The sequence below is a fragment of the Capsicum annuum genome, chromosome 6 (assembly GCF_002878395.1).
Source record: "Capsicum annuum cultivar UCD-10X-F1 chromosome 6, UCD10Xv1.1, whole genome shotgun sequence".
Classification (NCBI taxonomy): Eukaryota; Viridiplantae; Streptophyta; class Magnoliopsida; order Solanales; family Solanaceae; genus Capsicum; species Capsicum annuum.
Window position 1 is genome coordinate 188,230,718 of NC_061116.1, and position 11,912 is coordinate 188,242,629.

Here is an 11,912-nt window from a genome sequence, read left to right on the forward strand (position 1 = left end):
GATTATCGTACTATTTTATTTTATTCTTGTTCCTTTCTTGTCTTCACTATTTCCTCATTCTTTATACTTGATCTATTGCGTTTGAGCCAACGGTCTTTCAAAAACAACCTTTCTACCTCCACGAAACAGTGATATGATTTGCATACACCCTATCCTCCCCAAACCCAAATTTTACTTTTACTGGGTATGTTGTATTACAACAAAATTAAGTTATTCATAAGCAAGGAAGAGGCAAATAATGAGTGGATTTTACTTCTTTATTGGCATATGCTGAGCGGCTTGAACATTAGCTTGAAATTTGACAGGCGGGATTATCAAATGGGAAACCTGATTGTGTTTATATTTTTCTTAGAATCGCATTTACACATTTTTAATGAGCCTGGTTTTCACCTTGTCAACAAATACCTAAACATAAGAAGAAACACATCATAATCAACCTACTTTATTCACCACACTTCCTGACAAATCACAAAGCTTTGGATAATAGTCTAAAGAGAAGTAAAATGATCGGTTAAGATCATATGACAAGATAAAGTTTAGTTAACCCGTAAGAAAGATGTTGAAGGCTTCTCCACTCGGATACCTGATAGGACTTTTCTGTGTCCATGCAACATTCTGCTTAGATCATCTAATCTCTTTGTATTTTTATTTGTTCTTACAAGAACTATCAAACTCCATACCCATTTGCCAGAGAAATATACTAACAGGCTTTGTCATGAAAGACCTGAAACAAAACCTGTTACATGTTTGCCTTGAAAATGATCTTCTACACTGAGCTGACTCAAGAAGACAACCAACACAATCAGAAGAAATGCCACTCCAGCGAGAGTGGCAGCAAGAGCATCGAACTACAGATGCTTCAACAAAAATTGAGCTTCTTCATCACTTTTGCATAAGCCACAGGTACAGTAGCAGGTTGCCTGAGTCGACGTTTTGATTTCTTAGACTGCAGCAAACAATACCCATTTAATGCCACAATGAAGTAGTCATGACTGAAGTTCATAACCAGTGCAAGTGTACAGACACAACAACATGAAGATAATTCAACTGAGGAACCTCCACTTTGGGTGCGCGCGCTCAAGAATCTCTTTTAATGATAATTCTTATCATTTTATTTATATGTACAGAAAACCTGGCAATCTACTCCAACATTTTGACCTTGCTATCTTTCTACAACCAAGGATCTACCATATAATCAAACTTATGAAATCCATGAGTCCTGGAACTTTTCCTTTTTTTTTTTTCTTTGAAACTGGTAAAGGTGTCCTGGAACTTTTTTTAGAGGCCACGAGTCATGGAAAACCCAAAGATTTGTTTTCCAAAAATCAAGTGATCTCAAACCAAACTTCCTAATCCACACAATGAATGCAAGTGATTGAGAAGTGCAATATCATGACAGACTTCACCATGCTAAGGAAATTTTGAACTTCCTATTCCTCTGAACAAGCAGAATTACCCCATAGTTGAACATCAGCGAAATTGCAGTTAGACTAATTCAGCCTAACAACTCGCAAGATTAAGTTCTCATATCAAATGTTGTTATTAATTCACCCACGTTACATTTAGCTGTGGTGCCCAATATGGTAACTAAGTAATTTTACTATGGTCCAAGCAATTATTATTATCAAATAAATAACTAGCGCTCAAGGTAAGCCAGAATACTTTTCTGCACTTAAAAGAAAAAGCTCTTTTGCCACACCCAAGAGTGTAACCTTGTAGTATAGTGGTTAATGAAGTGGGTTGAGAATCAAGAGGTCTCAAGTTCAAATCCCAGAAGGCAAAAAATGCAAAAATACTAGGTGATTTCTTCTCATATGTACAAGCATTGGTGGATGGAGTTACCTGATAGCCGTGTTGTTATGACGTAGCAGATAATCTGAGGAATTAGCAATAAAAAGTTGTTGTTTTCCAAATACACTAGGTTCCACTTTCCACAACAGGAAGATTCTGCCCCCCCACCACAAAAACTGGTTTCAGAGTTGCCCTTACTCGCCAAAGCAAAACACACAGCTTCATAACAATTAAAGGCTAGCAAACTTCGACCATAAAAGGCTACATGTGTACATCAAAAAAAAAAAAAAAAGAACATTCAATGAACTGTCTCTCAATCCAAAATTAATCAGTATATGTTTTCTAAATCTTATTTACATGTTCCTCTATCTTCATATTCAATTATACTCTAATATCTGAAGATATAGAATTTATCATGGTTAGCCATTTTCACACTGGTGATCAACCACCATGTTTCTTCTCCTTTATCCAGGGCCTGGGACGGATATACTTTGTGAAGCTCACCTATCAATTAATTAGCTACGCCTCTGTCCCAAATAGCCAGTACTTTCTTTGACATGACAAGTATTTCTTTACATCACTTGAATTTGAAAGTCTAACAACAGCTTCTATTGGTATCAATTAGATGAAATTTATGTTCAATACGCCAGTCCTACAACTAATTCAATACACATGCAGGAATTAAATAGTCCTGCAAATAATTCAATACTCATGCAGGAATTTTATTTTTATTTTTTTTTGAAACTATACTCATGCAGGAATTAAATAGTATACATATTGAGTGGAGAAAGAAAAGCAATATCAGGTTGCTAAAAAGTGTGTTTGCCAACTTATTTGGTCTACTAAGACGGTATTTAGTTATTCACTTACGGTCATATCGTTTCTATGCAATTCAGTTGAAGATGATGTTTACATTTAACCCCATTCCATTTTTATGTACCCATGAGGCTTTGGTAAGTATATAAGGTATTCATAAAGAATTATGAGGTAGATTCCCTACTTTTTGGTATATAGTGCTTGTATACGGGAGTTTTTCCCTTTCCTCATAAGAAATTGGTGTTTGCATTCAATTATATTATTTCTATGAAATTCAATATCTATTAGGGAAAAAGTAACAACAGGTAACAGGTAAAAAACAGATGACAGACAATGAATCGATCAGTCATGCCTCAAACCCAAATTCGTTGACTCACATACGTGTATTTTTTCTTTCGCATTCTGTTCTATTCAGGTAGATCCAAGAATTAAGACCCATTTGGCCATAGATTTCCCAAGTAGGTTTTGGGGAAAAAAACTTGGGAAATAGTGTTTGGCCATACAATTTGTCATTATCCAGCAAATAATCCAAAGTCCCAAGTACTAGAAAAAACTAATATTTGGGCCAAATTTCATTTTTTGAGAAATTTTAAGAGTAAAATATGTTTCCCAAATACTATGGCCAACCACATGGTGAAACTTCACCCAAAAATGACTTGCCAAAAATATTTGGGAATCTATGGCCAAACGCTAGCTTAATAATGTATATTTGGTGCACAATTTGAACACATGGAAATAATGATGATGGGTGCAAAATAGCTGAAACTTGAAAGTGCTACAGGAATAATGATGTTTAAAATTTGCTTAGGGGCTAGGGCCGGACAGAAAAGAAAGTGAAAAAGTAAGAAGTGAAAAAAAGATTTTAAAGAACACCAAAGGGAAGAAGACAGGCAAAGTAGATATTGTTTTCTAATTTCTAAAATGCCTATTCATTCAAGTCTCCCCAAAAAATAACGGGATGCAAAAGCATTCTAGTGACGAAATTAGAGATACAAGATGCACAAACAGATGTGTTCAAAACTAGTGCTGCAGCAGAAACCTATTCACCTGGCCCTTTTCAAGCCGGTAGTATAGCAGCACATAGCATATGTTTTGCAGCATGCTATCAAAGGTTTCTTTTTCTTTGGGTTGATAGATCAGATAATATTTTTTACAATACATCAAGATGGTGCCCTTAGGATCAGCCGATCAGGGGATGATTTATTAATTGGGCTGAATTTATTTTTGATAAGTAATTGGGTTCAATTATTTTAACTTTTAAGTAACTTTTATCATCTGATTCCTACACCATAAAGGACTTCTTATATATCATATTCCTTAAACATTTGTCTAGATTAGCTTTTTATTGCTGAGAATTAGGAAAACGAGTTTTTCCAGGATAAAAGTTGTCTTTTTAAATTTATTTATTTTTTAAAAAAAAGAGGAGCTATTATAGCTTTGTAATCACTCGACTAGTTACCTTTGATATTTTAACAATTTTCTATGACCCTTTCTTTATTAAGGGGATCAAAAGTCATTTGATGCACATGCATAGAACTTTATGGTGCAATCAATAAAATTCACTTATCAAGAAAAAAATCTGTGATATTTTGCCTCAGGTCTTGATGTTCTATTCCAGAACTGCTTTCAATAAATAAACTAAACCTATATTCCAAATTAGTTGAATTCTTTTGCTAAAAACAACTCTTTAAGCACTTTCCCTTATTTGCCTTGATGAAACGAGGGCTTTTACATGAATCAAAGTAAGACTCCAACTTCCACAATCCTGCATGTATTACTTGGAATCATAACCATAGACGGCCTACACAAAAATATAGGGTAGAACCAGTTGAAGGAAATCAATACAAAACTGGATGGATAACCAAACATCCTAATGAACACATAAATGAAGGAAGAAATAATGGTGAAAATGAAGATTGTTATCTCAATGATTTCAAGCACGCCGAAAAGCAGTGACGAATATCATCAAATGAGCTATTTCAAGAATTTGATTTTGATACATCACGATTAGATCAGGGAACCAGAAAATCCCCCACACTTGGGTGATCGCTTCTTGATGACAACATCTTTTTTGTCCTCTGAAGCACCTCAAATTGCCTTTTCGTTCCATCTAAACCTTTCTCATCTTGATTCATATATAGTTTCACTTTGCAGAATTCTCCTTAAACATTCCTTATCTGTTTAGCCTTCAACATTTGGAAGCTCCAAATTGAAGATCTCATCAAACTTCTGTACTCACTAAGTTCTTTCTCCTAGGCAGGTGTCACAAGCTATCAGCTAAAGAGAAATACACATCGCCGAATTTGTGGTAAGTTTTAAGTTAATTACATATTTGGACGCTAATCAATCCTGGGTTGCTATATCATCTCAATGCATTGAGCAAAAAAATAATCCTACAATTTCAATAAGTTAACCAAAAAAAAATTTCATAACCATTGTGTCTAAGCCATCTTGTGCGCACCTCGACTAATTCTACGGGCTACCTACAACCTACTACCAGAACAGTCAATAAGTTTACAAACTTTGAACTCCTACGAAGCTGGACTTTTAACAGAAATGTTTTGGGAGTTATTAAGTGAAGCATAGAGTGGAGGATTGACTGTAACAATTGCAGCTAGTGCAGCATCATCAGTTCAAAGTTCAAACTGCAAACTCCTTGGTAGTGTTTGGAAAGACAGAATCTCCATTTGCTTCTATTTTTTTCTCATTAAAAAAAAAAAAAGAAATTAAGAGGAAACTTTGTGAATAAAATCATTCAAAATGGAGCTCATTTGACAAATACTAAAGGCCCGTATACTCCTTGAGTTTCTATCAAATTATGGCCTTGATGTTCATCAATGATATCACGCTTTAAAAAATTTTAACAGAGTTGAACTCAACTAGACATCTCTCCATACATGTAACCAGACTATCGAAATAATGTCAGTGAATATGTCACAGTAGTATTGATAGGCAAAGGAAGAAAAGACGAATGAAAAGATCCCATAGTGCTGTACACCGGTGAAGATTTTGATGATCTCCTCTCCTTTTTTGACATATACACATCCAAACATAATTGAATTTCACCCATTTTACAACTACTTCCTCATTTAATATTCTTTAACTACGAATACACCATGAGATCCCAACTTTCAGTCCAAAACCCCATCTCCACGTGGCCTCCAAAAATCAGCAAGAGTTTGCATAACTCGGAAAATCGAGCAGATGGATCTGCTTTCCATTGCAGGTTAGATAGGTTTCGACATTTTCATGGTGACTTTGAATTTCTACTCTACCAACTTAGTTAGTTCCACGTGGCCTCCAAAAATCAGCAAGAGTTTGCATAACTCAGAAAATTGAGCAGATGGATCTGCTTTCCATTGCAGGTTAGATAGGTTTCGACATTTTCATGGTGACTTTGAATTTCTACTCTACCAACTTAGTTAGTTCCTAAATTAAGGATCATTTCCAAAAAATGTCTATGTAGAAGAATTCAAAACCCAATCAGAATAATCTACTACCTTAATGAAAATAAAAAAAATAGTAACAAAACGGTTGGAGAGAGAAAAACATAGATAAGCAGAGCCAAGACATTTACAGTGACATAATACTCTTAAGTGGAATCTTCTTACCTGTTACTACTACTAACACATTTCAGGAAGGAATGAGTACTTTCACAAGTTATGCACCTATTCACAAACATAAACAACTGTAACAGCTAGGCTTAACCTTCCAACTCCTTGCTAAAGAACAACTAATTAGCTTGCATGATGGGAAGAAAGCTAAGTGCTTTCACTGAGAAACGTTCTTCTTTTCCAACACCCCTCCCCCAAAACTCAGGAAAAGTTCTGGCAAACAATTATAAGGGGGAGCAGTTTTTGATCCTTATTAGTCAAACAGACAAGGAGCAGTTTGCTATTAGCAACAATAAGACAAGTACCGAGTTAAACACATAAGCGATTGAATTATACCCTAAACACCACCTCACAAGCATTAAGATAATAATAACAACAATAAGTTTCCCTGTATACAACATTTGGCTTAATTAATCCGAGCTTCCAAAAGAACAAGAAAAAAGCTGACCTTCAAATGTGCATTGTGTCTCTTTCCCTCTTTCCACCGCCTAATCTGCCCATCTTTCAAAACACGAAATCTGTCCTTATAAGACCTAATGCAGTAGCCAGTATTAATTTATCTTCAATATCTAACAAAATCATAAAGATAAAGCAAAATAAATCATATACATACGAATAAAATTTTATTTTGATTTTCTTGACTTTTGATGTGATCGGAGTCATGGGCTTTCTGCTTTTCAACTTCCTTTTCCTCTGTTTTGCAGTGATGTACCGCACTTGCGTGAACTAGAAATCAGCAATCAACACTAAACAAGTAAATAACAGACGAATCCAATAAACACAAAACAGACACTAAAAACTGTTTATACAAAAAAAAGAAGTGTTAAGCACCTAGAACTAGCAAAAAAAATCAACACTGAACAAGTAAATAACAGACAGATGCAATGAACAGTCGGGAGACTGTATGAGTATTTTCAGCACCATCAAAGACTGAAAGTGAAAGAAATCACTAGCAACAGGTATCCCGTGGAAGAAATCACCTAGTGGTTTTTGTCTCTGCTGACTTCAAGCTCACATTTTTGTTAGCCCCTTTATTTTTCCTTTAATATTCCAGCTCTTAGAGTACAGCAGTTACGTATCAATAGCAATTCGAATAGAGCATTATACTATTTAAAGGTTCTGGAAAACCAAAAGAAATGAATTTTATACACAGAGACAAATCCAAGATTTTATGTAATTGGGAGACTGGAGGTCCACTGAACCCACTACTCCCCTTGTAAAATTTCAGCACCGCCAGATACCAATCATGAATTCAAGGTCAGACTTTTGTCAACCCATTTATTTATCCTTTCATTTACCAGCACTTAGTCAAACAGCAGCAACTCTAAGGGCTTGTTTGGTACAAGGTATAAGGGATAACTAATCCCGAAATTAATTTTAGGATGAGTCTATCCCATGTTTGGTTGGGATTAAATCGATGGATGACTTATCCCGAGATTGTATTATTATTTTTATCCCACATAGTGGGTGGAATGACAATCTCGGCATAACTTGTTTCCCAACAGTTACGTATTAATAACAATTAGTATAGCACATTATACTATTTTAAGCATTATACGCATAGGCAAATCCAAGATTTCAAGTAATATTCACTACTTTTAATTCCACGGATACGCGTCACCTCCCACCATCAACACGTAATTACCAAATGAAAATGAAAAAAATACTTACAGAAAGAGGGAGGAGAGACGAGTGAGTGGGGAATGAAAAGGAGCCGCCATTGCAAATGGGTTTAAAGCTGGGAGAAAATATTGAATATGTGAAGGTTCTGTTGACAATGGAATTAGTAGCAGTATGAATAACACGATAGGGAACAAAAGGGTAATGACTATTCGCAGTTGAACGGAGGGCGGCAATCGACCGGAGCTTCGAGCACCATCTCTGCATCTTTGCTCGGACTTAGGTTTTTGCGAGCCCAAGAGGGATACTCCCTTGTTTTCTCCTCATTTTTACTTTGGCCTGCCATTGTAAATATATATTTTACAAAGAAATTTATTTATTTATTCTGCTTGGTTATTAGTAATATTAGTATATTTACTCGCGCGATTCGTGGATAATCTAGGTATTAGTTATAAAACTTTTTAAACGTTGTGTCTTGTTTAAGTATATTGAATTAATAAAATGTTTACATCCATTAAAATATATAATTATACTATTAGATCAAGTATTATCTATATTTGTATTAAACTATAAGGTGTATGTAGGAGAGCGCAATTAATGAAGGGCAAAATTCAAAAATAGCATACTTATCCCCTTAATTATGAGTTTTATTGCAACAATTTCATAATTACATAATATAGCAAGTTATATTTTGTATTTTTACAAATTGTTGCTACAAAAATATAAATACATATGATTTTTACTGTCCTTATGATCGATATGTATTTTGTATTTTTGTAAGCTGTTGCTGCAAAAATATAAATGCATATGCTACAAAATGTAATTTGGTAAAAGTGTTGCTATTTTTTGTAATTTAATATTTAAGTATGTTACTTTATGTATTTTTTCCATAAATGAATCTATCAAGAAATTGTAATCATAAAAATGTTATTGTTTATTTTATTCCAACACATATATACATATTCATTTACTTATTAGTAGATATTTATCTTAATGTCTATATAATTTTTTACAAAACTATTAAATTTATTATCAACCATTTCAAGTTTTTAGATTTTTGAAATTAAAATTCATCATCTATGATTTTGTTTAAAACTAAGATTCAATTTATTATAGATAAGTGAACATTATATTATTTATGAATACTATATTATTGGTTAAATGCTAACCAAAACGTTAAGAATTAAAAATAGATAAAATAACTTATAATATGGTTATTGATTTAGCTTAATAAAAATCTAAAATAACTAAACTTAAAAAAATATTAATAAAACTGAAATAATTCAACTGATGCATACTTAAGGTTCATGTAGCTTCAAGCAATATGCTGCCATAATATTAAGTAATAAAATTAAATACAAATATATTTTGTATTTTCTTAAATGATTGAGTTTATTAAATATTGGAAAAAATACATAAAATAGCATACTTTAGTACTAAATTATAAAAAAAATAGTAACACTTTTATCAAATTATATTTTGTAGTATATATATTTGTATTTTTGTAGTAACAGTTTGCAAAAATACAAAATACAACTTGCTATATTATGTAATTATGAAACTGTTGCTATGAAAATCATAATTAAGGGGATAAGTATGTTATTTCTAAATTTTGGGCAGACTTATTCCCTTAATTCTGAGTTCCATAGCAACAGTTTCATAATTACATAATATAGCAAGTTGTATTTTGTATTTTTACAAACTGTTGCTACAAAAATATAAATACATATGATTTTTATTGTCTCTATAATCGATATGTATTTTGTATTTTTACAAACTGTTGCTACAAAAATACAAATACATACAAATACATATGCTAAAAAATGTAATTTGATAAAAATATTATTATTTTTTATAATTTAACACTTAAGTATGCTACTTTATGTATTTTTTCCTTAAATAAAATTATGGTCCAAACTAATAAAAGAGATTCAGCCCCATAAATATCAGCCCAAGGTGAAAAAAATTGAAGACTCAACCCATTAAATAAAAGTCCATGTTAAAAGAAAATAAAATAAAAAAAAAGTATAAATAACATAAATACCACACTCTCTCCCACTTTTTTAATTACTTTACTTTCTCTCCCTATTAATATACATAACATAGCCGACATATATATAATATTTTATGTATATATTGAGATTTTTGTAATATGTTTAGGGGTTGAGATTTTTTGTAATAGTGGAAACATAAATTGTGTAGTTGTTTAATTTTTAGTAAATATAATTGGATGTGTGTATCTAGAATAGGAAACATTTGGTATCCAACATTTGTTGTCTGAAACATCACCTTCCTCCTATTCACCTCCGTGTTTGTTCAATGTTGAAAAAAATGGCAGATTCTCCTTGTTCAATTTAATTTCTGTACCATTTTCAAAGTCAATTTTTCTCCTTGTTTAAATACATAGACTCATGTCTCCTCTTTCGATTTTTATTATTTGTTGCTTTAACTTCAATTTTATGGATTATATTTGTAACATCCTTCATCACATCTGTTAATTGTACCAAAACATCATTATATTGTCTTCAATCTCAAATTGGTAATATTTTTATTTTAAAGTGAAAAAACTAAGCTTACATATGCAGTTTTCATTATGATATCAAAATGGGTCTGCATTTTGTTAATTTTGCTCTATTTACAATGATCATTTTCAATAAAAGTTGTATTCACTAATTCCAGATGGTTATTTATTAGTTGACATTATGTATGCTTTTATCATTTGTATGTTGTTTGACTAATTTGAAATTGTTTATTATTGGATAGCAGATTAATGATAGATAGATTTTGATTTATGTATTATGTCTCTTATATTGTGGTATTGGCAATATCGGATAAGCCCTTTCTTCCTTATTTTTTCTATCATTTTCTGATTTGAACATACAGATGAGATCTGAGCTAGATGCAGTTGAAAATGATCAATATAAGCTGGAATGACATGGTTAAGTTACCAAAAATTAGTGTGTATAAGGATTCTTTGGGTTTGTGTTGTACTTTTCTATTGTTGTATAGACGAATCTATGGCAAATATTATGTAATTTATGTCTAACATGGTGTAATGTGCCGTTAATTGGGGTTGTTTTCTTGTTATTATTGTAACTGCGTTGTTTTGATTTGCTTGGAAATTCTTCATGTTGATTTATTTTTTCATGTGGATTGATTCTACTGAAAAGCCATGATTTTGTCATAAATGTTTAATAAGTTAATTTAAATTTAAAATATTTATTCAGCTATTGTTAGAAGTTTGCTTTGGTTGAGAAAATTTGCACTTTTTAAGAAAACATTGAAAATATAGGTATTCAAGCCATTCTTGATAGTTGTCTATATATTGAAGATTTTTAATGCTCTAATAACTCTATTTAGTGACAGTATAATTATGGGAGGAATCTACAGTTTGATTTTAAAAAAAAGTCTTCTAATTAAGATCAAGTATTTTGCTAAAGTTTTAGGGTAGGTTCTTTCTCTTATTTCGTCTGTTGAAGCAGCGACGAAACTAAGATTTGAAGTCTGTGGGTTTCAAATTTAGGTAATGCTCTGCAGGTAGTGTTCGTACTGCTCATCTCTTGTGTTTTGCACGCGATCAATTTATATGTTTCTTCTTGATTTTTCAGTATAATTATAAACTATACCCGAAAACTACTGGGTTCACCCGAACCCCCGTATAACATTGTAGCTCCGCCCCTGGTTGAAGTAATTATATAGTAATAGTTATGAAAACATTATTATTTTACATGTAGAGGAAGAAGCAGATAAGTTTTGCTTAATGATGCCTAAAAATGAAATTGATTTTCTACTCAATTGTTGATAGCAGAAACAATAGAAAGAAGTTTTGCACTATTTGCACGCCTCTAAAACTACTATATTCCCCTGGACTTGATATACATTTAGCTGTGAACAAATTATCAAAGTTTTGCACTATTTGATATATTTTGATGTTGCAGTTTGACCAGTCAGGTATCATGAATATTGCACTATTCTCCCATTTGGGCTTTGGTTTATGTGTTTTGTTTTCTTATCCAAATTTAATTTTATTTTATTTTCTACAGATGTGTCTGGGAAATGTTTCTTATCCGG

At 32.4% G+C, this 11,912-nt stretch overlaps 1 protein-coding gene across 3 annotated transcripts; it reads right to left on the bottom strand.

Moving 5' to 3' along the window:
• Window positions 1-429: 429 nt before the first annotated feature.
• LOC107872857 lies at window positions 430-8,196 on the bottom strand. 3 transcript variants are annotated; one of them, XM_016719501.2, is made up of 4 exons: window positions 7,893-8,196; window positions 6,835-6,947; window positions 6,670-6,754; window positions 430-946 (listed from the first exon to the last, which is right to left on the bottom strand). In XM_016719501.2, the coding sequence occupies exons 1-4, from the start codon at window positions 8,106-8,108 to the stop codon at window positions 860-862; spliced, it is 501 nt and encodes a 166-aa protein (XP_016574987.2). In that variant the 5' UTR covers window positions 8,109-8,196; the 3' UTR covers window positions 430-859. The 3 variants fall into 3 exon arrangements, with proteins under 3 accessions (XP_016574987.2, XP_047269566.1, XP_047269565.1); XM_047413610.1 differs by having other exon boundaries at window positions 887-2,052; window positions 7,893-8,183; XM_047413609.1 differs by lacking the exon at window positions 430-946 and adding an exon at window positions 4,152-4,408 and having other exon boundaries at window positions 7,893-8,183.
• Window positions 8,197-11,912: the final 3,716 nt, after the last annotated feature.